Source organism: Adiantum capillus-veneris, chromosome 8 (assembly GCF_014529385.1).
Source record: "Adiantum capillus-veneris isolate H3 chromosome 8, ASM1452938v2, whole genome shotgun sequence".
In the NCBI taxonomy this organism is placed as follows: domain Eukaryota; kingdom Viridiplantae; phylum Streptophyta; class Polypodiopsida; order Polypodiales; family Pteridaceae; genus Adiantum; species Adiantum capillus-veneris.
The window spans coordinates 97,548,508-97,575,495 of NC_140938.1; the positions used below are offsets into that span (position 1 = coordinate 97,548,508).

General features: G+C 47.3%; 1 protein-coding gene across 1 annotated transcript in view; it reads left to right on the plus strand.

Moving 5' to 3' along the window:
• LOC147452614 (putative LRR receptor-like serine/threonine-protein kinase At1g06840) overlaps nucleotides 1-26,556 on the plus strand; it is a 123,157-nt gene extending 96,601 nt beyond the window's left edge. The window contains exon 19 of the mRNA XM_086518248.1: nucleotides 25,853-26,556. Within this exon, the coding sequence (XP_086374374.1) occupies nucleotides 25,853-26,209 (357 nt within the window). The 3' untranslated portion in view covers nucleotides 26,210-26,556. The remainder of the gene's footprint in view (nucleotides 1-25,852) is intronic.
• Nucleotides 26,557-26,988: the final 432 nt, after the last annotated feature.

Genomic DNA, 26,988 nt, shown 5'->3' on the forward strand with positions numbered 1-26,988 from the left:
TTTGCCACTGGTAAATGGCTCCAGAATCAAGTGCTATTACTCCTCTGAGTAAAGGGTATGCAACTTTCCGCCATCTGTAGGTTCGATGGCCCATTTCTCTCCTCCCCTCTAGCTTTCCACCAGAATAGATGTTCTGTTACTGTCTCAGTTTTTGCTATGTTGGTAAGTTTCCACCTCTCCTCTAAGATATCTTTTCTCCACTCAGTCCTCCTGGTAATTGAATATTATCGGAACTTCAACAGTTCAGTCGCTCCTCTAATTGTTTCTATCCTAAGTGTTATTTGCAGTCAAATATTAAGGTCCTTCCAAACTGCTGCTATCAGTCAAGCTTCTAGTCAGAGTGTTTTTTCGTTCAGTTGAAAAAAGTGGAATCTACTTGGGCATTCTGCTTAGACGACTGCTTAGACGACGATTGAGGCTATCTATATAGAGAATATGGCAGAGTTTTGGCAAAGAACTTTTGATTCCAATTGCCGCAAAAAAAAAAAAAAAAAACCTTTGGTGCAAATAAACTTTCAGCTTTGCTGCAGAAAGAAAGAAAGGGGGAAAGTACTCTTTGGTGCTCCAAAGCTGGCTACTAATGATCAGTGCCAGCCTTAATACCCTTCTTTATCTGAGTACTGTCTTCGTACCTGCTCAAAATTATCCTATCTTTGTATCTGCTAGCACTTTGCTACTGTTGTGCTAACTCCCATTAGACCTTAATAAACCCTAGTCTCCCAACCCCTCGCCCCTACCTACTGCCTCCTACCCTTACTTAAACCCCTCTAGCCCCTACCCTCTCCCAGCACCCTCTCGCCCTAACCGCCCTCTTTCGCCTGGTTCGAATTTACCCTACCTTAAATTACTCGCCCAGCCTAACGAGTTAGCCGGAGAAATCTAAATTGTCTGCATCCTGCTACTTTTCCATTGGCTACTTAGCGGCTTTGTTTGTCATCCTCTGTTTGTCATCAGACCTCACCTTGGCAAGGGTAGCAAGAAAAAGGTAGAGATGACGAGGAGAAAAGCTCGGGTTGAACAATTAGAGAGCGAGGCAGATGAAGTATCTGCAAGCGGCAGCAGCCATGACATAGATGACTTTACCTCCAGTGACCCAAGTGATGAAAGCTACAAAGCAGACTCAGCAGCATCTGAGGATTCAGATGTAAATTCAGAGTCAGGTGCTTCCAGTGATCCAGAGGAACAATCAAAGGTGGCTCAGAAAAAAGAAAAGCCGCAAATTATCACTCATGAGATCAAGAGGCCTGCTTCTTCAAAAAATCGCACAGCATTTTCATTACATTTTCATATGCAGCAACCTCGACCATCTCTCAGTGAGGTGCTTTCGACTGCTCAGCGAAGGACTCGGGGTCTCACAGAATTGGCTGATGCAAATCTACCTGATACTATTCCAACAGAACTGATACATCAAATGCTGAAAAACTTTCCAAAGGTCCGGGGCCACAAGCTAACAGCTACAAGGCTTGGCCATGCCATGGGTATGACCAACTTTCCAGCTGTGAAGTCTACTACTCGCACTGTCTCTTTGTTGCCCAAGGACGCGACGATTCAAGCATGTAAAGAGCTATTGAGCTCGGGTCACCCAAATTATGAGCGAAACAGACGGCTTCTCGCAATCTTCAGGTATTACTTTCTGGCTCGGGATGCCAAAGAAGACAAGGTACAAACAGATATTCTCACTACATTCTCCCACTGCGACGGGCTATACTGTTTAATCCACACTATCCCATGTGGATTCCACCAAATTCTCTTCAGCTCTCTGCAGTCTAGGGCTAAAAGATTTCGGGCCCAAGTGCAGTCTGTGCAGTTAACTTTTAGATGTTTTGCGGCGCCTCTCTTGGCATGGATCATAAACATACCTATCAACATAAATGAAGTGGATGAGGAACAGGGAACCTCGAAAGGGAAAAGGAAACCCGTGAGCATGCAAGTAGACCCCACAGTCACCAAGAAAAAGAAGATCAAGGCGAAAGTGATGAAGGATACAGTGAAGTCTCTACTCTCCTTGCCAGTTTCTGAGAGACAGCAGACTAAGGTACATCTTCAGCGTCATACGTCCACTGCTACACCTGGTTCTGCTGTGCCGACACCAGTGTCTACTGCCGCTCCTCAAGTGAGGATGGTCACTTCACCCATACAGGATACTCTTCCTTCTTCTCCCATCTTCACTCATACATCGGTCAACATATCACTCGCTCCACCTACAACAACAATCTCTGAAGCACCTTCTACACCGAGTGTCCCTACTTCTAGCTCGCCGGTTGTGCCACCATCTGCACCTACTTTTAGCTCGCCCGCAATGCCTCATGTGCGCCCTCCAGCATCACATCCATCTGAGGGATCTTCAGGTAGGACCGACTCCACTTCTCTGTTTCAGCTTTCAGAGAAGTTGCTTCAGGACTCCAGAGCTGCTATTGCCACCATCGAGCTAGGCGTGGAGCAGCTAGCTGCAACCCACCAGCATCACTCCGCCACATACGTAGCTATGGAGGGATCCCTGCGAGTTGCCGAGAGTGCCATCGCAGATCGAGATGCAACGATTTTTGCACTACAACAGGCATTGAAGATAAAGTCGAGAATCATTGATGACCTCAAAGCACAGGTGCAAGGATTTCAAGAAATGCTTATGTATGATAACAGGCTTACCCAGGCTACTGTGGGATATGGATGGACTAGGCCAGGGATACAGGTCCAGAGTCCAGCCACCTTTGCAGCGCTAGCAGGTCCCTCTCAGCCCTCTCAGCAGTTCATGGGACACTACCCAGCAGGTCCCTCTCAGCAATCTCAGCAGTTCATGGGACACTACCCAGCAGGTCCCTCTCAGCCCTCTCAGCAGTTCATGGGACACTACCCACAGCCCCAGGTCCAGTACTTCACTCAACAAGAGTCTCAGATCCCGATGCCACACATGCAGAGCCAGAGTGTTCCTTGCTGTGATGGTGCTACTGGTGCACACCGCCATGGTTGCGTTACTAGGCGTCCGGAGTTCACTTCAGGGCAGGTACTCCCATCCGCTGTGCAGCAGATGGCTGGTACAACCACAGGAAATCAAGGTATGCAAAGCACAGGACAGCAACCGCATGGTTACACTATTGATCTGATAGCTCCTCCCGAGCCGGAAGCTTCTGGAGCAGCAGTGGGGACGACCCTTTCCCTTGGGTGACAGGACTGTGCTCTTACCTCATCTTTCATAGTACATGTAGTTACTTTTGCAGTTTCATTCAGTTTTGGCTCACCAGTTTCATTCAGTTTTGGCTCACCGAGACGGTGACCAGTCTTGTGGCGGGCAACCTGTAGCCTGCTACAGTGTCACTTCACAGGACAGGCAGTTGGACAGTTAGCTACAGTTGGTCTGGTTCACACTGGACGGACCCTTTGGCTGGGAGTGACACGTGGCAGGGTACCTACGGTGGTCTAGTGGACGTCGTGGCCAGGTCACCACCACCACTCAGTTTGGAGATAGACTTAGCTGGCTGGACATTTATGGGCCGTTGGTGGCTCCTATGGTGGTACATATCAGTAGTCGTTTTGGGATAGTTCTATCTTATCTTGCACGTAGTCGTCTAGAGAGTCTTACACAGAGCACTGCTTCACCATCCCTGCACATCTGAGCCTCGACACCCATTTGTACCTGTGAGTCCTGGGCTGGAGCGGAGTGTGCTGCCACGCCAGAGTCTGTACAAGGTTCTTGGAGCTAGTCGAGTCCACATGTTCTGGTCCACTGTTGTGTCTCTGTTGTTATCCATTGTTTCTGTGTTGTTATCCGTTGTTTCTGTGTTTCATTCTGTTTGAGAGAGTTTTCATTTGTTGAGTGAGATTGTCACGCACATTGCACTGGGGACACCCACACTGTAGAGAGCACGACACATTATCCGCGCTACACTGTGGCATCGCCTGTCCAGGGGCCTGATGAGTCTCTGAGAAGAATACAATATCCTTGTCTTTGAAACTGTCCTCAAATGCACCCACGTCCAACCTCATAGACCCATTACAATTCCAGGTAGCTATCTTCAGTGTGGTCCCATAGGTCTCGCACCGTCATGCAGTGCGCCGCTCTAAAATCACCACCCGTCCATCTCTGTAAAAGTCTATCTTTCCCTTCTCCCTTGCCGCTGAAATCTCTGGCATTACCTCTCTCATATGTGCGAGCTGTGAGAGAGTCAGGTCATCACTGAGGAAAATACCTGTCTTTTTGAGAGTAGGCCTCTTCCTCAAGAATTCCTTCTTCTCTTCCAACGAGGGGAAGCGTAGTATGAGAGCTCTCCCCTTTGAAGACTCTCCCGTGCCATCACTTTTCTTACCAACCCTCCACGCCTTTGTGTGCAAAGGCTTCTCCATACCCATCATGGATGTAAGGCTTGTGACCTCTTTCTCCACATTGTTTATGTCCTTGTAACCGGTCACTCTCACATGTAGTGCTCGCGTCCGCCTTCTTTGTTCCTCTTCGACGGTCATGTTGATAAGCGTCGGTGTACAAGGGGTTTCTTGACCTTTCCCTTTCTTGGCGACCTCAATCCATTTTTCGGCCTCGTCCGCCTTTTTCTGTGTCCTTGTTATCATCTCCGCCCATGAAGCTGTCTTTGCCACACTCAGTTTCTCTTCCTCTGTGATCATCCTTACCTGTTCCTTGATCTCCTTGATTTCATCTATTACCGAGGGCTGAAATTCTCCTTCCTCTAGTCCACTGCTTACTCTATCAACAAGCTCCTGTTTAAGGGCTGAGACTTCTTTTTTGAGTGTCCGTATCTCGGCGTTTGGGTTCGCCTGTTTGAGGGCTGAGACTTCTTCTTTGAGTGTTTGTATTTCTGCGTTAAGGCTCTCTTTCTCCTTCTTCCATTGTGCGCCTTCATTGAAGACTATCTGAAGGAGGTTGGCCTTCTCCCTCCACCATCCTTCCATCTCTGTTTTCCACTCCTTCATTTCCCTCTCCATCTGCGCCATCCGCTTGTTCGTGAGCATGAAGGTTGCCTTTGCACGCAATTTGCAAACAGGCGAGACATGGACGGTTTTCGTGTCCTGTGCAGGGTCAATTGCAGGTTAGATTGCTTCCATGTTTTGTTGTTCAAGAGATGTATCGGGCTCACTTACCATTTCGCAAAAGACATACACCAGATGGGGTCCCAGACCCTCCTCCAAGGGCCCCCCACTCCATTGCCGGAATGGTATTTACTTTCGGTTGCACGAACCTATTGCAATATGCTGATGCAACACTGGGCCGACCGACAGATGCTGATGCAACAATTCTTCGCGAAGGAAACGCTAGGAGCTCCCCGTTGAACACTGTGGTATTGCTGTGCTGCAAAGCAGGAATTATGGGAAGGCTGAAAACTCCTAAAGGCCTGCGATGGCACTCGGGACTGTGGGCTGTGCGCTAAGCCTATTGTATTGCCTGCACAGTGTTTGCAGTGCTGCTCACGCTGAGAGAGAGAGAGAGAGAGAGAGAGAGAGAGAGAGAGACGAAGAGCTCATACCTGGTCGCTGCAGTCCGTGTGCCCTCCCCATGGGCTGGTGGTGCTGGGCGGCAGTGTTACTGGTCGCTGCAGTCCTGTTCGCGCTGAGATAGACCCGCCACTGCCTTGCTGCACCTGAGCACGAGCTTACTACAGCAGCAGGACGGGGGGGGTTGCGAGGGGGTGGAGCTGCACCTTACGCGCTACCACTGCCTTGCTTCAGCCTCGCGCCAAACCTGCCCCTCCCCAGAGCTTCAGAGAGAGAGAGAGAGAAACTGTGTGCGCTGCGAACGAGAGAGAGAGCGACCTAGTCCTGCTGCGTGAGTCCTCTCCTACCCGCAAGCTGTCACGTGAGTCTCCAGCCCCCTGTCTGCCGCGCGAGTTTCCTGCCCACAGTCTGCCGCACGAACCTTAATCCAACCCCTATCTGCCGCGCGAGAGAGAGAGAGAGAGAGAGAGAGAGAGAGAGAGAGAGAGAGAGAAATGAAATGTTATATTAACGTCTTCAAAAGGCCAAAATGACCTATGAGACCAGAGCGTTACAATGTGGTGGATCTGATACAAAGTCAGAGTAACAAAATGACAAAATGATAAAATAAGTACTATGGAATCCTAAACTGGTAGGTGTGAACTAAGCAGCTAGTTGGGATAGCTAAATCACAAGTCACAAGAGATCCAGCATCGATCGCCGGCGGATCTCATCAATCTCCTCCATGGTCAGCAGTCTGACCGGGCGTCGTGCATGTTGGGCCAAAGTGATGTGAATCCTCTGATGTAGCCTCCATTTATGCTATGTAGTCCTCCGCAGTCGTGGGCGTCTGGATCTCCCCAGCTCAGTCGATCAATGTGCCTTTGGTGTGAGGCGACAAGATCTGTTGTGATAGTAGCTCCTCCGGGTGTCCAGTGTCGGCTCTAAAGAAGTCCGTGATGTGTCTCTAAGATTGGCTCGCCTCTCCTCTCATCATGCTCTCTCTGTGTCTGCGTAGCTCGAGCAGAAACAAACCCCAGGCATCTCTGATCCTCGTACCTCATGACTTTGGAGAGTGTTCCAAAGCCCTCTCTGAACAAGCAGTGGAAGCGGCCTCGTATCTCGTATAGACAGGGCAGTGGCATGTGTAGTGCAACTCTGTCTTAGGCTCCATGTCACATAAGGGGCATGTCCTGGCCTCTGCTAGTACTCCGCTGTATCTCCCAGTCTCGATCCGCAGCTGGTGTGAAGATGTGCGTATCTGGCCAATAGCACACCATATCCCATGAGACAAGCGGGTGTCCATGTATCTGGGCCTCGTCACAAAACCGTCCGCCGTAAGTTGGAGAAGATGCTCTCTGTAGAAAGCCATCTTGGTGCCCAGCTCCTGTACTGGCTATATCCATATCCTCCTGGTGTCTAGCTGAGTCAGGTTCTGGCGGATGAGCCTGGCAATCTCGGACTGTGTAAGAGTCAGAGAGGGTGCATCCAATGAGTATTGGAAGGGGAGCAATCTATCTATACTGAACCCATGCACCTGGAACCACGATGTCATCTCCCCATACCAACATGTTGTATCTCCCTGCATGGCTAACTGTCGAGAGGACTCAAGTGCAAGGCGGGCGTATCTGTCTCTGGGAAGTTCCCACACATGCGGTGTATGAAGGAGATAGATTTGGTGAGCGCCTCAACCACTAGTGGGGAGGCAGCTAGCTCTGCTCGGATAATGGCACGTGGTATTGAAGCCTTGGCTCTAATGAGCCGCGAGATCATAGAGACCAGATGCTTCTCCATGTCTCCCCATCCGTCAATGCGACTTGTCCTCCCGTGATGATCCAATCAAGGCCCCCATATCTCAGCTCCATAGAGCAATGCAAAAGCCACTTAGTGTCAAAGAGCCAAAGCTTCGTCCGAAGCTCCCGAAACTGAACCTGTGAACACATCCTCTCCAATCTACCCAATGCCGAATGGGCTCTGGTCAATCTTGTCTCTGTTGCTCTCCTCAATGAAAATGCTGGTCCACTAAAAACCACTCCAAGGTAAGTGTAAGCATTTGTATATTCCATTGTCTCCTGGCCGTATGTGAATGTGGGCGCTGACCTCCTGATCCACTGTGGGGTGGTATAAAATACCATGACCTTGGTTTTACCAAGGTTGACAGACAAACCACTTTCATGGGAAAACCTATGCAAAGCATCCAAGTGATGTTGCATTCCCTCCGGAGATTCGGAGATCAACACAATATCATCAACATTTAACAATAGCGAAATCCATGTCCTTGCCAGCGGTGCACCTCTATCACCAACTCTCTCAATGTAGTCTCAGAAACCTCATCCACACACATACCAAATAGAGTAGGAGGGAGCGGGCAGCCCTGCTTCACCCCAATAAACCCCAATAGTGGAGTAAACCGGTGTAGATAGACCCTCTGAGGTGCGTAGATACCCTACTACTAATTTGTACAATGCCATGATCCCCCAAATGAGCTTTGTGGGTACTCCTATCTCCTGTAATCTGCGCATCAATCTAGCTCTGGTTACTATGTCAAATGCTTTGCTATAGTCCACAAAGCTACAATAGATCCGTCTCCCATGGGATCTGCCTTCCTCGTTGATGGCCCTGAGTGTCAAGATATGGTCAAGAGTAGAAAAACCTCTCCTGAACCCTGCCTGCCCAACTGCACGTATTCCCTCCCTCTTGGCCCATCTACTCAGCCGCTGCTCAAGAATGGATGTATACAACCGTGCCAATGTGTGTCCAATCATGATAGTGCGATAATTCCCAGGCTCCATAGGGTCTCCCTACTTGAAGATAGGTACAATCGTAGATAGGCTCCAAGTATCAGGCAAGCCCTCACACATCGCACGGTTAAACATAACTGCTAGCTCTCCCAGTCCTCATCCTGTCAATGGCCTTCTTCACCATCTCAGCGGTGAAAAAAGCACTTGTGTATGGGCATGGATCGAGGGGGTCGGGAAGGGGCGGCTGTCCAGAAACTGTGCACAAAGATGATGCATACTGGCCCCAAGCCTCTGTAGAAGTGATGGCGGGGGGGGAGGGGGGGAGGGGAAGTGCTCATGAAGAGCCTCCATGCCTCACGCGAGTCCCGATTCAAGAATAACTGGTAGAGAGAGAGAGAGAGAGAGAGAGAGAGAGAGAGAGAGAGAGAGAGAGAGAGAGAGAGAGAGAGAGAGAGAGAGATGAAATGAAATGGAATGTTATATTAAACGTCTTCAGAAGGCCAAAATGACCTATGAGACCAAACTGATGCAATCCTTGTGGATCTAATCCAATGTCCGAGTACAAAAATAAAATGAAGTAAAGCGAAAGACTAAAATCAAACGACTCAAATCGTCAGCTTGAAAATCATCATCATCATCATCCATGCCCGAGGATGCCTGGCATCGGGCGTTGTCCGAGTAAGTATTGCATTGGTCGCTGAAGAGCATCGTCAATGTCCGCCTCTGTAAATAATCGTGCTAGGCGTCTCCCATGTCAGGCTAGAATAGTCCTGATTCTCTGGTGGAGCCTCTGTGGATGTCATAATCGCCCCTATAGACGTGGGCGTCTAGCTCTCACGATCTCAGTGGCTCTGTCTAGTAATACACCTCTGGTAGAAGTGGGCTCTGAAGTCTACTGCGAAGCATGCTCATCCGGCTGCTGAGTCACTGCTCTAAAGAAGTCAGTGATCTCCCTCTGTGAATGTCTCCCAGTACCTGGTCTCCTCAAGAGACTTTCCCTTTGTTTGTGCATCTCTTGCAAAAACAACCCGAGGCATCTCTGATCCTGATATCTCATGACTCTAGCCAACGGTCCAAAGCCCTCTCTAAATAGATACTGAAAGCGGCCTCGTATCTCGTAGTATACCGGACAATGACAAATGTGATGTAACTCTTCTCTGGCTCTATATGACATAACTGGCATATCCTGGCTTCTGCTAGTACTCTCCTAAATCTGCCAGTCTCAATCTCTAGCTGATGTGATGATGTGCGCATATGACCAATATCACATCGTATCCCATAGGATAAATGAGTGTCCATATAGGCCAGTCTGATCACATATCCATCCTCTGTTAGTTGGAGGAGATGCTCTCTATAGAAAGCCATCTTCGTGCCCAACTCTTGTACCGGCTATATCCATGTGCTTCTAGTATCTAGTTGAATCAAATCCTGACGTATAAGTCTAGTGGTCTCCATCCATGTGAGAGAAAGGGAGGGTGCATCCAAGGAAAACTGGAATGGAGGCAAACTATCCTTGCTAAAGCCGTGTGACTGAAACCATAATGTCATCTGCCCATACCAACAATCTGTGTCCCCTTGTAGCGCTAGCTATCGGGATGACTCAAGTGCTAGCTGAGCATATTTGTCTTTGGGAAGGTCCCATAAATTATGCCTAAAGGAAACTGATTTAGTAAGGGCCTCAACTACAAGAGGAGGGGCAGCTAGCTCAGCCCGAATAATCTCATGTGGCACTGCGGTCTTAGCCCAAATCATCCTAGAGATCATAGAGACTAGAAGCCTCTCCATACATCTCCATCCATTAGTGCTACCAGATCTGCCGTGGTGTTCCACTGAGGGCCCCCAAATCTGAACCCCATAGAGCATAGCTGAAGCCACTAGAGTGTCAAAAAGCCACAGCTTTGTTCGAGGTTCGTGAAATTGAACCTGCGAACGCATCTTCTCCAAACCTCCCCAGGCTGCATAAGCTCTCGTCAATCTAGTCTCTGCTGCTCTCCTCAATGAAAATGCCGGTCCACTGAAGACTACCCCAAGATAGGTGTATGCATCTGTATACTCCACCGTCTCCCTGACCCACTGTGGTGTGGTGTGGTGTTAAACACCATAACCTTGGTTTTCCCCAAGTTAATAGAAAATCCACTATCGTGGCTTCTTCCCTCACAATCATCTGCATTTCGGCCTTCAATGACGTGTACATGTCGTCACGCTTACTAAGAATCTCTTTGTCCAATTCTTTCCTCATATCTGCATATATAGCTTTTTTGTAAGTTTCCGCATTTGCATACATCTTTTTTTCAATGTCACCCCTTAAGAGGCTCAGCTTCTCCTTAATCATCACCTGTACCTTCTCGTACACTAAGTCATCTTTGACTCTAGACAGCTTCTCTGCTCTAACAGAACCTGGCGATAGTGTGCTCTCTCGAAACCTCCGCCTAAATGTCGCTTTTGAATTAGGCAGGGTTTCACAAACGTTGTCATCCCTGACATCGACCGGTTGGTCCATCCCCAAGCACCCGAACAATTCCTTGTGATGAGATCAACTGGGCTTGTGAAGAGAGAGAGTGGCGACCTGCTGCTGTGTGCGGCTTTGGACAACACACAAAACTCTTTTTTTTAGAGGAAAAAAGATTTTAACAAGATGCGAGCTTCACCCAGGCCCACTTGCTTGCGTATACGCACTCTTATGTACTATGTGTGTGTTGTGTGTGTGAGTTCGTGTGTACCATTCGGGAGAGATTTTTACCATAGATGTCTTAAAAATTTACACGATATATGTCTTGAGTACTGGGCGATAGCAGACAAGGAGGGTGAGTTGCCCAATAGATGACCCGATTGAGATAGAAGTCTGGCAACGTACGCGATAGAAGAGGGAGAGGGTGGATGGCCGTGTGGGCCCGGTAGGGCTGGAGGACCCGGAAAGGCTTGCACAAGTGCAGAGGAGGAAAGGGGGCTCGGCAGTGTTGCAAGGGCGTGTCACGAGGGGGTGTTGTCACGTGACACATCCAACCCTGTGTGTCCGTGGACAAGCTACAGCATGACCAAGGTTCATTCAATCAAGTCATTCTAGAATAGGAAGTGATCTGGCACTTTTGTGAGTCTGTTTGCAGACCGTGCATGTCCAGACACTTAGTGTAGATGCATATCCTCTGGGTGCACACAACATGATCATAAGAATTTCCATCAGAATCCTCCAAGGGAATTTTCCAGTGAGGTAGGGCAAATTAAGTAAGTTTGTATATAAGCAAACCTAGACTAGCACTAATTGGTAGAAGAGGCAGCAGGAGCACCTTGCTCAACAGGCAACTTCTCAGCAAGACCAACCTCTGCGACAACTCTGGCGTTTTCTCTCACGAGAAGGCCTAGCGTTTTTGCACCAGATCAGCCAGCGTTTTTGCACTTGCAGATTCTCGGCGACAGTAGACAGCAGATCAGTCCTAGCGTTAGCAGATTCCCACAGCAACACAGCAGTTTTCCTAGCGTTAGCAGATTTCCCCGCAAGGTCAATTTTCAGCCCTAGCGTTTTTGGTTTGCAGATCAACCTCAGCGTTTTTGCAGATCATCGCGACAGAATCAGCCATAGGACCAACGTTTTCGGTTTTCAGCCTTTAGACACCGCAGATCAAGTCCCGAACCTCGCAGATCTCACCTTCCCGCAGCAATTTCTCGCCGCACGGTCAGTTTTCGCAAGGTTTACAGTTTCAGCCCGGAAAACGCAGATTTCAGCATCTGCGTTTTCAGCGCGTCGTCGTCGCATCGTCGTCACCGACATCGTCACCGACATAGAGTTAGAATTCAGCAGATAGAAGATTTTCATATTTCAGCCCTTAGCATTTTCAGATTTCAGCCCTTCTCACCGTCCTCCTCATCGTCGTCGACATCGTCGGCAAGTCCAAGCATTGTAGAGATTTGTGCAATCATAAGTAGACCGCTCTCGCCATAGAGAGTGGGGCCTTCGGAGGAGGGTTTTACAACGTTGGAGAGGGGGAATGGGGAGCACGCCCAGCGTGCCAACACGGTTGCCTCCTATAGCTCAGGGCACACACAGCACCCCAATCCACTTGGCGAGCACCTTCTACTCGCACTTCTCACCAAACCGCATGCACACACGCGCTCATGCAGACGCACACAAACTCACACGGCCATCACACAACCCGCACCCACATAATGACGACAATCGCCGTCTCCCGTAAACCACAAACACTCTCTCTCTCTCTCTCTCTCTCTCTCTCTCTCTCTCTCTCTCTCTCTCTCTCTCTCTCTGCAGAGGCTATGTCGGGGGGCACACTACCGCACACACTCTCAATAGAGCAGAGAAGAAAGGGGGGAAGGGGAAAGCACGACACAATTGCTCATATGGGCGGACTCCTTCTTCACTTGCATAAAAGCGTTTATACAAGACCACCGCCGCTCATCGGCGTACATCAAAACAAAAGGGACGAGCCTCGCTCAAGTCCGACACCAAGCTTCCATGGCTTCTTGCTCCTCGCAAGCTCCTCTTCACTTCCAAACGAGCGAGCACCAAAAAACCCCTAAAAAAAACTAACTCCAAACTCTTCCTCCTTTTTCTCCCTTTTTCCTCACTCTCAAGGAGGCAACGATGGCGCCGTCGTTGCCCTCCTTCCTTTTTCTTTTTATTTCCTCTTTTTCTCTCAAGCTTACCAAAAAAAGGACACCTCCCTGTGGGCAGCGACTTTTGTCCTCCTCTTTCTTTAAACTTTTGAGGTTAACTTTCCTTTTCTTTTTTCCAAGTCCAGCCACCATCTCCCTTTACACTTTCATAAAATAAGAACTTGGTAATAACGTTCCCATGCAGTCGGTGCTCCCCATTGCCAAGACTTCCAAATATCCACCACATCAATGCACTTGAACCCCGTCTTGCTGATTCGAAACCATAAGCAATTTGCCACACACCAACCTTCTCGAGCCCGTCCATCGAAACCGCTCAAAAGTCGAAAAAATGCTTGTGACCGCCTTACATTCTCCTTGGCATGTCCAGTCCCCCATGATTTTGATTTCCAAGCCGTCGATTTCAACTGACCCCCTGCAGTGCATGCTACCTTGCCAAACCTGGTCGACGCCAAAAAAACACCTGGTGGCACGCCTTTTAATGCGGACAACCTTGCACACACCCAACCCCGGAAAGCTTTCAACTGGCCATAACTTTCCATCTGTGAGCCTGCTTCTCAATCCGAGAAGACCAGCATGCTCCACAAATCGAGCACTTCAAGCACATCAACTCGCATCATCTCTCGCCAACCACTTGCACCCGCCCGATCCGGCGACAATCTACAATGCGTCCCACTTCAAGGTGCCATATCTTGCACATCCGGGCTACGTTTGACGACCCGCCTGGACCCGCTCGAAAACACATCAAGCACCACATTTCGGCACACAAAACCATCACTTCGGACACATGAGGCCACCATCCAATTTAGTGACTGGCAGCATACCATCGGCCTAAAAAGCCACATCAAACCTACATTTCCACATCCACCTCGCTGCAGCCACACTTCATAGCCGCACCACCACCATACCATGCACCAGCTTGCATATATATCACTGCATGGGCCATCTTCTACCGTCGACAGCATTTGGCTGTACCATCATTGCCCACCCCCTTGTTGAGCATTTATGCTCAACAAAAAGCATACTTGCTGCATAACAAAACGGCATAACCACACCAACAATGAGCAAACCTCAAACCACACCACAACCTGTATGTACAATATATACATAGCTCCTATTGTGTTGGCCTTCCTTTAGGCGGGTTGCCCAACCCCCTGCTTTATCCACTATCATCCACTAGGGTCAAATACCTAGGACTGGTCTTTTCCATCCACAAGTAGAAATTCCCTGTAGTGTTGCACCCCAACACAAACACAATAGTGCACACAACATAGCCTCACTGCTCCACGCAGCCACTAGCATCCAAGCACTCAAAAGAGCACTATCGTGCTCACCACTTTGCCCAATGACCACACCAACAGACATACCAGCATCGATGGACAAACCAACATCGACGGACAAACCTGACCCTCCCACCCAACCATGTAAAGTGGAGGACTCCTCCACAGACTCTTGTAACTGGCGACATGCCCACTGCAATGCTACACTCATAAGCATGGCTCTCACGACCCAATGGCACATCTCCCTTGACGGCTTCACAGAACTCATAGCCTGCTCTTCCTCTTCACCCATGGCCAAATGCACCTGTTCGTCACCCGAAGGCCTCTCTAACGGCATCATACCATCGCAGTCCATGCCTGTGGCATCCTCAAACACCGTATCCTCATGCTCATCCGAACCAAGAGAGCGACATGGCTCCATCAATGCCTCTTGCAGACCATCCTCTTCAACCTGTTCACTCTCCACCTCCATGGCAGCTTCCTCTTTGGCCAAGTTCTGTACCTGCCTCACTATCAAAGCACACTGCACGGCCACTTTAACCAACATCACCATAAGCATGGTGCCGCACAAAACCTTTGCATGCATATCCTCAGTCCCAAGCTTGGGCACTTCCACCTGCTCTTCAGCCACATTGGCAACCATCACATCTTTATATACCAAACCAGGCAGCTCTACCTGTACCATCTCAGGCTCACTAGAGTCCGTCTCTTCGCCATAGGACGTGGACCCGTCCTCTTCACCTGTATCCCACAAACTCGAGCGGAAACTCCCATCACCATCACCGCCATAGGCCAACTCGGCACCTGTATTCACATCCTTTAGTAGCTCCAAAAAAGCTTGGCTACTGCCAACTTGTCTCTACACACTCTCATCTTCCAAATCCAAGCTCTTGGTACCTACAACCTGGCCATAACCTGCCATCTTCTCGAGCAAAGACTCCACAAGAACAGGCTCTATTGCCTCTTCAAGCTTCACTTGACACTTGGCATCTACCATCTTCGCTGCGCACAGACTCTCTTGAACACATGGCTTTCCCTCGTTGGCAAGCACATCCACCATTGGCACTAGCATCCTGCAAACAGGCACCTCCAAACAAGCAAAATTCACCATTGGCCTTACCTCAACAGGCTGCGTACTTCGCAACATTGGCACCATCCTCGGCGGGCCCAAAGAACACCCTGCTCCCTCAACAAGCGCACAATCTGTCGGCTTCAGCAAGCCAAGCTCCATTTTCCTCTTCACTTTGCGGCTCTTGACCCTGGCAACCTGGACTGCCTCACCGTAGCACTTAGGCTCTTCATCATCAACCTTTTCTCGAACCACCGGATGCAGACACGCAAGAAACTTTTCCAACTTGAAGCAGTCGCCGTTAACCACATGCGTAACAGCCACCAACTGCCTCCAGCAAGCTTCAAACTCAGCCACAAAAACCTCAAAATTGGCACTTATATCTTGCCGCAGTTCTTTAATCTGCGCTTCCACTTCATTCACCGACACGACCTTGCAAAACTGCAGCAGAAACCGCTCTTTAAAACTTGTCCAAATCTGTTTGTCTGCTGCCTGCAGACCAAACAAAGCCTTAGCTTTTCCTCGCAGCACCAAGGGTACCATACGCACCTTGTCATCATCACCTGTCATCTACAATGATAGCAGGAACAACTCAAAATCCGCCAGCCAGTCGTCCGCATCCTCGCTTCCACTGAAGATCGGGCCACTGCTTTGCCACATCCTTGCTTCCAATCACATCACCGAGGAGCTATCAGTGCGCTCCTCTGTGGGGGCACCAGAAGATGGAGAGGGGGAATGGGGGACGCACCCAGCACGCTAACACGGCTGTCTCCTATAGCCCAGGGCACACACAGCACCCCAATCCACTTGGCGAGCACCTTCTACTCGCACTTCTCACCAAACCGCACGCACACACGCGCTCACACAGACGCACACAAACTCACACAGCCATCACACAACCCGCACCCACATAATGACGACAATCGCCGTCTCCCGTAAACCACACTCTCTCTCTCTCTCTCTCTCTCTCTCTCTCTCTCTCTCTCTCTCTCTCTCTCTCTCTCTCTCTCTCTCTCTCTCTCTCTCTCTCGTCCAGAGTGCAGATGAAGATGGATCTCTACTCCCCTCCCATATTGTCTTCACATTGTACTGCTTAGTTTAGGATCCCGCAGTATTTATATTTTGTTATCCTAGTTTAATATATTTTGTTAATCTGACTTTGTATCAGATACACCACATTGTAACTTTCTGGTCTCATAGGTCACTTTGGCCTTTTGAAGACGTTAATATAACATTTCATTTCATTTCTCTCTCTCTCTCTCACTATTTTGTAACTGATTGGTCTCATAGGTCATTTTGGCCTTTTGAAGACGTTAATATAACATTTCATTTCATTTCATTTCTCTCTCTCTCTCTCTCTCTCTCTCTCTCTCTCTCTCTCTCTCTCTCTCTCTCTCTCTCTCTCTCTCTCTTTGCAGAGGCTATGTCGGGGGGCACACTACTGCACACAACCGCACACACTCTGAATAGAGCAGAGAAGAAAGGGAGGAGGGGAAAGCACGACACAATTGCTCATATGGGGGGACTCCTTCTTCACTTGCATAAAAGCGTTTATACAAGACCACCGCCGCTCATCGGCGTACATCAAAACAAAAGGGACGAGCCTCGCTCAAGTCCGACACCAAGCTTCCATGGCTTCTTGCTCCTCGCAAGCTCCTCTTCGCTTCCAAACGAGCGAGCACCAAAAAAACCCCTAAAAAAACTAACTCCCAACTCTTCCTCCTTTTTCTCCCTTTTTCTCACTCTCAAGGAGGCAACGACGGCACCGTCGTTGCCCTCCTTTCTTTTTCTTTTTATTTCCTCTTTTTCTCTCAAGCTTACCAAAAAAAGGACCCCTCCTTGTGGGCAGCGACTTTTGGCCTCCTCTTTCTTTAAACTTTTGAGGTTAACTTTCCTTTTCTTTTTTCCAAGTCCAGCCACCATCTCCCTTTACACTTTCATAAAATAAGAACTTGGTAATAACGTTCCCATGCAGTCAGTGCTCCCCCATGCCGAGACTGCCAAATATCCACCACATGAATGCACTCGAACTCCGTCTTGCTAGCTCGAAGCCATAAGAATTTTTTTCCGCACTCCAAATTTCTCGAGCTGGCCAATTGAAACCGCTAAAGGATTGAAAAAATGCTTGTGACCGCCTTACATTCTCCTTGGCATGTCCAGTTGCCCATGATTTCGGTTTCCAAGCCGTCGATTTCAACTGACCCCACGTAGTGCATGCTACCTTGCTAAACCTGGTCGAGGCAAGAAAAACACCTGGCGGCACGCCTTTTAATGCGAACAACCTTGCACACACCCGGCCCCCGGAAAACTTTCAACTGGCCATAACTTTCCATCTGTGAGCCTGCTTCTCAATCCGACAAGACCGGCATGCTCCACAAATTGAGCACTTCAAGCATATCAACTCGCATCATCTCTCGCCAACCACTTGCACCCGGCCGATCCGGCGACAATCTGCAATGCATCCCACTTCAAGGTGCCATATCTTGCACATCCGGGCTACGTTTGACGACCCGCCTGGACCTGCTCGAAAAACACATCAAGCACCACATTTCGGCATACAAAACCATCACTTCGGACACATGAGGCCACCATCCAATTTAGTGTCTGGCAGTATACCATCGGCCTTAAAAGCCACATCAAACCTACATTTCCACATCCACCTTGTTGCAGCCACACTTCATAGCTGCACCACCACCATACCATGCACAAGCTTGCATATATATCACTGCATGGGCCATCTTCTACCTCTCGACAGCATTTAGCTGTACCAACGTCTCTGGTGTCGTATTCTCTTCTCTCTCTATCTCTGAGTCTCATACACTTGCACGCACAGTGTCCATTCACTTTGTTTGTGATCATTGCACTCTCTCATTAAGAACGGAAGGCTCTCCCTTCTACAAGAACAAAAGGAACCTTGAGTACAGTTTAGAGCACTATCTTTAGCAAAGTTCAAACATTCATTCCACTGCACCTTACATTGGTATCAGAGCTTTGGCAGTGTTCTGTATCACTCAAGGAAAGAACCACAAGAACCACATGATTTTTTTTGCTTATTGAGGTCGCACGAACCCAAGTTCTCTTGGGCATGTCGATTCCTAATCGTGTTTTTGAAGAGTGACAGGAAACCCAAGAAAGAAGGGCTTGTCCAGCCTCCCCTTGTGCCTCTTTTCACTCATTGAGAGCGGACCGTGCACTTAGCGGCCGGCCAATCGACGAGATGGGAAAAAGCAACCTTGGTGTGAGTGGAAGGCCGCCAAGGGGTGCGCCCGCGGAAAAGAGCAGAACTCGGGTGAAGAGAAGATCCTTCTCAAACACAGATTGCAAGCGAAAGAAGAACCTCAAGAACCTAAAGACCCGTAAGAACCTCAAGAACCCCAAGAACCAAGACCCCCAAGAGCCCAAGTTCCTCATGAACTTAAGAACCCAAGACCACAAGAACCCAAGACTTCAATGGATGGTCATCACTCGAAGCGGCATGGATACTTCGCTTGGAGGTGATGAGCATGAGAGAGGCGAAGAAGAATTTTCCCCACCAGGAGGTTTTTCCGACCCTCTCCTTCCCCATCTACGCCAAGGATTGCACTAACTCCTATGGAGGAGTTGAAGTAGTTGTGTATGGAAAGAAAGCTAGCACGCAAAGAAAGAGAAGCAGACAGAAAGGCCTATGAAGAAGAAATGGAAGACATAGATCGTGAATACGGAGAAAGCATGGCAGCCATAGAGCGTAAGTACGACTTGGAAGACAAAGAAAGAGAAGCCAAATTGGATCGCGAGATCAAAGAAGTCGAGCAGAATTTGATCACGAGAACAAAACCATCAAAGAAAAGAGCGACCAATACATGAAAGAGTTCTTGCAACTCTTTTCTCAAGTGCAGGCACAGATGCAAGAGATTCAGGAGATGGAGACTCTCTCAGTCTCTTTTCTACAAAGCAAGACACACATGATTTGCATGATAATTATGAGCATGATGATTTGAATGATAATGATGAGCATGATGAATTGAATGCCAATGATTTGCATGATGATTTGAATGATAATGACAAGCATGATGATTTGCATGATCAAGATGTGATTTCTCACAAGCATGATGATAGGCATGAAGATGATGTGATTGTTCACAAGGATGATGTGTTAGTTGATACTTTCTCTAGTGAAGCTAACCTCATTGCAGATTCGATCAATCACGAGGAACCGATCTTGGCTCTCGAGTCGAGGTCCAAAGAACCCCCACAGGAAGATTCGATCAATCAAGAAGAACCGATCTTGGCTCTCGAGCTTAGGACCAAAGAACCCCCCCCCAGGAAGTATTATGTGTTCGCATGATTCATACGCACGCATTGTTCGAGTGTTTCATTCGTGATCATTTCCTGTATTTTAGTCAGCGTCTTTATGTGATCCCTTTTCCCAGGCATGACATATTGTACGTTGAGCACGTTTCACTCATGAATGAGCACAGATGTATGCGGATTGTTCCAAGATGGATGACTAATCCATTTGGTGCTTGGGAGACGTAGCTGCCGCCGCAAGCATGTCTGCTCTTTAGTCCATTTCATTCTCCCAAGTAGAGTGACAAATTCTACTTGGTGTTTGAGAGATGTCGTCATCACAAACATGATTCTAAGCATGTATACTACTTAAATTTGTGCACAATAAAAAGAGATTTAGTCTTATAAGACAAAAACATTGATCATTTAAAAGAAACATGTACATTTACTTACTCTAATGTAGCATTGTAAGCATTGACAAGGTTCATACTATCCTTAAGTTGTATTCCTTGTTTCCATCTAGTATCTTCAAAAGGATAATTTTTGAACTTAATAAGATACCTCGGATAATCTTACCATGTTGTAGTACCCTGTCTTCATGCGGAAGGATAGCTTCGGTTTGTAGCACCTCTTCTTGGTCTTCGATTTCGGGAGGGTCTTCAATAATTGGTTCACTTGGTGGGTCTCCTTTGTAGCTTAAGTAGGCTCACATGAAAAGCATTGTGTATGAGCCAATGGTTTGGCAACTTAAGTTGATAAGCCATCTCATTGATTGGCTTCAAAATTTGAGAAGGACCATAGTATCTTTTTGCTAGTTTAGCATAATACTTTTGATGGCCCGTAGGATTTTTGCCCGTCGTCTGCCTCAAATCGAGCCTTGGGAAACTTAAGTAAGACCCAATCATTTTCTTTAAATGTTAAGGCCCTTCTATGCTTGTCAGCAACAGCTTTTTGTCTTTGTTGAGAGTGGATATAGCCTTCTTAATCTTTTGGAAAGATTCTTGTAGGTCATGGCTATACTCATCGGCAACGGAGATCTTCCCATGTACTTTAAGTAGCAAGGGACTTTTAGGTCTTCCCTCTATGATTTGAAAAGGTGCTTTTCCCGTAGAAGTATAGACAGTATTATTGTACGCATACTCTACAAGGGATAAGTACTTTTCCCATTGTGAGCATTGATCTACTTCTGTAACAGAAGTCTTTAATACGTTTCCACTGCTTATTCAGAGAGGGTTTCGGTCCTTTCTCTAGGGTCATGAGTTATGAGGATCAAAGATGCCTTGGGCTATATCTACTTGACTTACACAGATATAGAAACACTTTACTGGGGAGAGATAGAGAGAGACTGTCCCAGAGACAGATTACAAATTTCTTTTCACTAGATATGGGACAGCCAAAGGAGCAGCCATCATTGCAGACCTCGGCCCATACTCATTCGACCACTACCGGCACTCTCATCGACCGAGCACTAGAGCTACGAAGATCCATACAGCCAGTATTGAGGAGAGGGGCTACACAGCATCGACGGAGACTAAATTCGAGCCATATTCTCTCGACATCCAGAGTGCAAATGAGGATGGATTCTAGTAGTAGTATCTTTGTTCTAGTTCTTTTGTACCCATACATGGTATTAGATTCACCAATTTGTAACAGATTGGCCTCATAGGTCATTTTGGCCCTTTGAAGACGTCAATATAACATTTCATTTCATTTCTCTCTAGCTCTCAAGTCTACACGACATACATTTGCCATAGTAAAGATTGAATGGTCTTCAAATCGAGTTTTTTGTGAGTTTTATAGTCAAGGGCCTCTAATACTCCTTATATTCAATCACAAAGAGCTAAAATTTGCATCATTTGGATGTTTTTAATGCCTCCCGTTCCACACCATTCCCGTTCCGGACCCCTTTGTCGTTCCTCTGTTCCGCGGGGATCCCGTCGCCGTTCTCCTTCCGCGTTCCGGGTAACTCTGGTGGGACCTAACAATTTTACTAGGCCCAATGATTCTATTGGGAGAGTGTCACTAAGAGATACTTTTGGAGAGGGAGGGCTCAATGAGGGCAATGGTGGTAGGTGTTGTCTAATTGAAGGATCTTGTGGATTGGCTCACAAGTAGGGGAGAAGGTAGCTTCATGACTAGTTTTCTCTTCATGATTGTGTTCAAGAATTCATGCCATGCTTCAATCTATCATAGAAACTAGATCGAAATGTCTCTTAGCTATGATACAAGTGAAACCAACTGATAACTGAACAGACTTGAAACATGTTGAAAGACCGAGAACTCTATACACAAAAACCCTGCAAGAGATACAAGGGGGATGGAACTCTCCCCTTAGATGCTTTTTCCCATGAGCTAGGCGCCATGGGCGGTATTTTGTACAAATTGATGTCAAGCAATTACTTAGTACAACTGCCCGGAGAGTCCTCTCTCCAGGCAGCGGGATAGGCCAGTTTCAGGAGAGGCTTCTCCACTCTTGACCACATTCTGACACTTAGAGCCATCATCAAGGAGGGTAGGGCACATGGGAGACAGATGTATTGTAGCTTTGTGGATTTCAAAAAAGCATTTGACATGGTGCCCAAAGCCAGATTGATGCGCAGACTATAGGAGATGGAAGTGCCCAATGAGTTGATTTGGGGGATCATGGCTCTATACAAATTAGTGGTGGGACATGTACGCACTCAGAGGGGATATTTGATTTAGTGCACTCCACTATTGGAGTGAAACAAGGTTGTCCATTGTCCCCTACTCTATGTGGTATGTATGTAGATGAGGTGTCTGATCACATTCACAAAGAGGGTGACAGAGGTGCCCAGCTGGCAGAGAAATGGATTCCATTGTTGCTATATGCTGATGATATCATGTTGATATCTGACTCACCGGAGGGTATGCAACAACCGTTGGATGCATTACATAGCTTTGCAAAAGATAGTAAATGTCTGTAAACCTTGGTAAAACCAAGGTTATGGTGTTTAACATTACGCCACAGTGAATCAGGAGATGAGCACCTACATTCACTTATGATCAGGAGACCGTGGAGTACACAGATGCATACACTTATCTTGGGGTAGTCTTCACTAGATTTTCTTTGAAGAGAACATCAGAGACTAGACTGACCCGAGCGTATGCGGCCTTGGGAGGATTTGTGAGGATGTGTTCGCAGGTTCAATTCCAAGAGCCCCAAATAAAACTCTGGCTCTTTGTTTCCTTAGTAGCTTGAGCTATGCTCTATGGGGTTCGGGATTGGGGACCCTCTGTAGGTCAAGATGGGTGGAGAGGTATGGAGAGGCCCTTGGTATCTATGATCTCTCGGTTGATTAGAGCCAAGGCCTCCGTGCCACATGAGATCATTAGAGCGGAGTTAGCCCAATGTTATGGTGTTTCACACCACGCCATCGTGAATCAGGAGATGAGCATCTACATTCACGTATGATTAGGAGACTGTGGAGTACACAGATGCATACACTTATCTTGGGGTAGTCTTCACTAGGCCAAGGTTTTCTTTGAAGAGAGCAGCAGAGACTAGATTGACCCAAGTGTATGCGGCCTTGGGAGGATTTGAGAGGATGTGTTCGCATGTTCAATTCCAAGAGCCCCGAATAAAACTCTTGCTCTTTGATACCTTAGAAGCTTGAGCTACGCTCTATGGGGTTGAGGATTGGGGACCCTCTGTAGGTCAAGATGGGTGGAGAGGTATGGAGAGGCCCTTGGTATCTATGATCTCTAGGTTGATTAGAGCCAAGGCCTCCGTGCCACATGAGATTATTAGAGCGGAGTTAGCCCAAGGTTATGGTGTTTAACACCACGCTGTAGTGGATCAGGATATGAGCACCTACATTCACTTATGATTAGGAGAGGAGTACACAGATGCATACACTTATCTTGGGGTAGTCTTCACTGGGCCAAGGTTTTCTTTCAAGAGAGCAGTAGAGACTAGACTGACCGGAGCGTATGCAGCCTTGGGAGGATTCGAGAGGATGTGTTCGCAGGTTCAATTCCAGGAACCCCAAATAAAACTCTGGCTCTTTGATACCTTAGTAGCTTGAGCTATGCTCTATGGGGTTCAGGTTTGGGGACCCTCTGTAGGTCAAGATGGGTGGAGAGGTATGGAGAGTCCCTCGGTATCTATGATCTCTCGATTGCTTAGAGCCAAGGCCTCCGTGCCACATGAGATCATTAGAGTGGAATTAGCCCCGCATGGAGATAGAGGTGCTTACCAGATCATTCTCCTTTATGCACAGCTTATGGGATACTACCAAAGATAGATATACCAGACCCTTGAGTCCTTTAGACAGTTAGCTTTACAAGGGGACTCATCATGATGGTATGCACAGATTTCATCATGGTTCTAGATACATGGCTTCAGCATGGACAACTTACCCCCCTTCTAGTACTCCCTTGATGCACTATCGCTGCTTCTTACATGGATGGAGATTACTAGAGTCATTTGCGAGGACGTGACCCAATTGGACACTAGGAAGACTTGGATAGAACCGACACAAGAGTTGGGTACGAAGATGGATTTCTATAAAGAGCATCTTCTCCAACTCACAGGGGATGGGTTTGTGATTCGACCCAGCTATATGGATACACATCTATCTCATGGGTTACAATGTGCCATCAGTCAGATTCTCACCAGCTTGAGATTGAGACTGGTAGATTCAGAGGGGTACTAGCAGCCAGCAGGATATGTTGCCTATGATGTACAGAGTCAGAGACGGAGATGCATTATATATGTCAGTGCACAATGTACTATGAGATACGGGGTCGCTTCCATTGTTTATTTAGAGACAGTTTCGGACCCTTCTCCAGAGTCAAATGCCTTGGACTGTATCTACTTGAGTTACACAAACATAGAGACAGTTTACTGAGGAGATCTGAAGAGAGACAATCCCAGAGACAAATTACCGATTTCTTCACACCAGACAGTGGACAGATAGAGGAGCAGCCACCACTGCAAAGCTCAGCTCGTACTCACGCCCGCGATACTCATTGACCGAGCATTGGAGCTAGGGAGATCGAGACGCCCGCGACTAAGGAGAAGAGCTTTCACAGAATTGGCGGAGACTGTAGCAAAGCATTTGAGCCATACTATCTCGACATCCAAAGTACAGATGAGGATAGACTCATGACCCATTATATCAGCCTTTTGTATTGTGCACCCATTGTATCAGTGATCACACATACACCACATAGTTCCAGTTAGTAGCACTCCTAGATTCATTTTAGCATCTCTTTTCTGTACCCAGACATGGTATCAGATTCACCAGTTTGTACTCATAGGTCATTTTGGCCTCTTGAAGACGTTAATATATCATTTTGTTTAATTTCGCACGATGCGAGTACGATAGGCACATGGCCCTTGAATTTGTAGCTTCTGCTCACAGGCAGAACTTGAAAAGCTAGAGCTAAAAACATCTGATCCTCAAAAGCAACATGCACACACAGCCGATCAGAATTATGTTCGTGACGTGACAGGCTTCTGTACAGTGCCACATCATTAGCAGTCTACTCTCTTCTGCTACGCCAGCATACATCGTCGTACAGATTGCCACATCAGCAACTTGTCCGTACAGAGTGCCGTGTCAGTAGTCTTCTCATCCATACAGTCAGCCATCCGTATATCTCTATCTATATAGTCCTTTGTTCAATGGCAGGTATGCCATGTCATCACTCTGTTACATATGGCGAGTCACTCCAAAAGCTCAGTGTATGCAATGTTTGCTTTTTGTAATATGACTGAGTCTTTTCAATCAATTCCAAATGTAGAGCATCGTCGTCGTCATCTGAGTCTTTTCAATCAATTCCAAATGTAGAGCATCGTCGTCGTCATCTGACGCCCTCTTTATGGAATTATAGCCCGATGCATGCAACCCTTGCTGCAATCTTGGCCTTAGATAATCAGCTGTGGCATTAAACGGACTCTTTGATTGGTGTCATTGCCTCTCTCAAAGCTGGAACAGGGACTTGCCTTATGCGAGTAGGATCCTTGAACAAGTCCATTTCTATTTTCTTTTTTTAGACGTTGGTTTGGATTGTTTTCCAAGGTGGCTCGCTCTATCAAGCTCTGTTTTTTTCTTTGTTTAGACATGATTTAAGTTTTCGATTCTTCCCGGGCCAGGTTATAGTGCTATGCTACTTTCTTCTTTGTGATGCAATTTTGGACACCATGGACTACTTGGAGACTTGACAATTTGGCTATTTCTGAATACTTCTTGCTAATGGATACCCTTTTAATCTTGAAGACCTTGTACAAATCTTTCTGGCAGTCTAGGGTTGTGGATAGACCTCAGTGTGATTTTTCAATGAGAGTTATCACATTTATGTGGGCGCAACAGATGATGGCATTCCGCTTACTGGATTTCGCTTTAACTTTGGCTCAAATTTCTATGTACTAGAGTTCCCAATGCTGAATCCTGTTTTCTCACTCGGAATGTTATGACATGCATGTGCAGGTGAATCTAGCATATGACGCAGGGATGGTGCTCTCAATTGTAGATCCTCAAATGGGCCACTACCCAGCAGAATGCCTTCAGCCTTTCTTGCGACTAGCTCTCACATGCTGCAGGGATGAAACTGATGCCCGGCCATCTATGGCCGACGTAGTTCGAGAATTGGAAGCCATCTGGAGGCTTGTACCTTCAACAGATACCGTGGTGTCATTTGAGACCTCCATTGAATCTGAAGCTAGTAACAAGAGGCATGAAGTTGGTTTTCTGTCAAGTTTTGCGTCAAGTAACCCCTTTGTCTCATATGATGAAAATGGTGGTGGCCTTCTAAGTGGCACTGTCCCCTCCATTGCTCCAAGATGATTATATGTGTACCTTGCATGGTCAATTCTCTTCTAGCAGCCTCTTGTCAGTTTTTACTCCATGGCGGCCACTACACCAGCACCAAGTGCCAAGACAGTTGCTCCTGCAAATTTTTGTACATCATCTTATCATAATCTCTGTACTATAGTCTGTCTCATAATCTTCTACTGACACAGCCAAGGGCCACAAACATGCTACCTACATTGGTCCCATAGATATGATGTGCGTGACCATTTCTATTGATGATACCTCTTCATGTACCATTCGCAGAAAATGTATATTGGAGTGTCACCAACCATAAGCAAGCAAGAATCAAAATAAGAGAATGAAATACAGGTTTACCCTCATTTGTGTTTATTTTGTACTAGAGTCACACATGGATGTAACCTTTTGGTCTCACAGGTCATTTTGACTTTTTGAGGACATTAATATAACGTTTCATTCATCATCATCTCTCTCTCTCTCTCTCTCTCTCTCTCTCTCTCTCTCTCTCTCTCTCTCTGTGTGTGTGTGTGTGTGTGTGTGTGTGTGTGTGTGAGAGAGAGAGAGAGAGAGAGAGAGATCATATTGATTACCAATCACATATATACATGGTTGAAAGACCTATCAAACAAACAAAGCCTAAAAGGCACATGAACATGAAAAACCCATAGCCAAAATGGCAAAGCAACACTGTTAAGAGTATTAGGCAATGAATGTCACGAGATGCCATCTTGCCCAAGCAGTGGCAGGGAAAGATACGTTCCAAAGGAAAAAAGTCTCTCAGCTGAAAACATGTT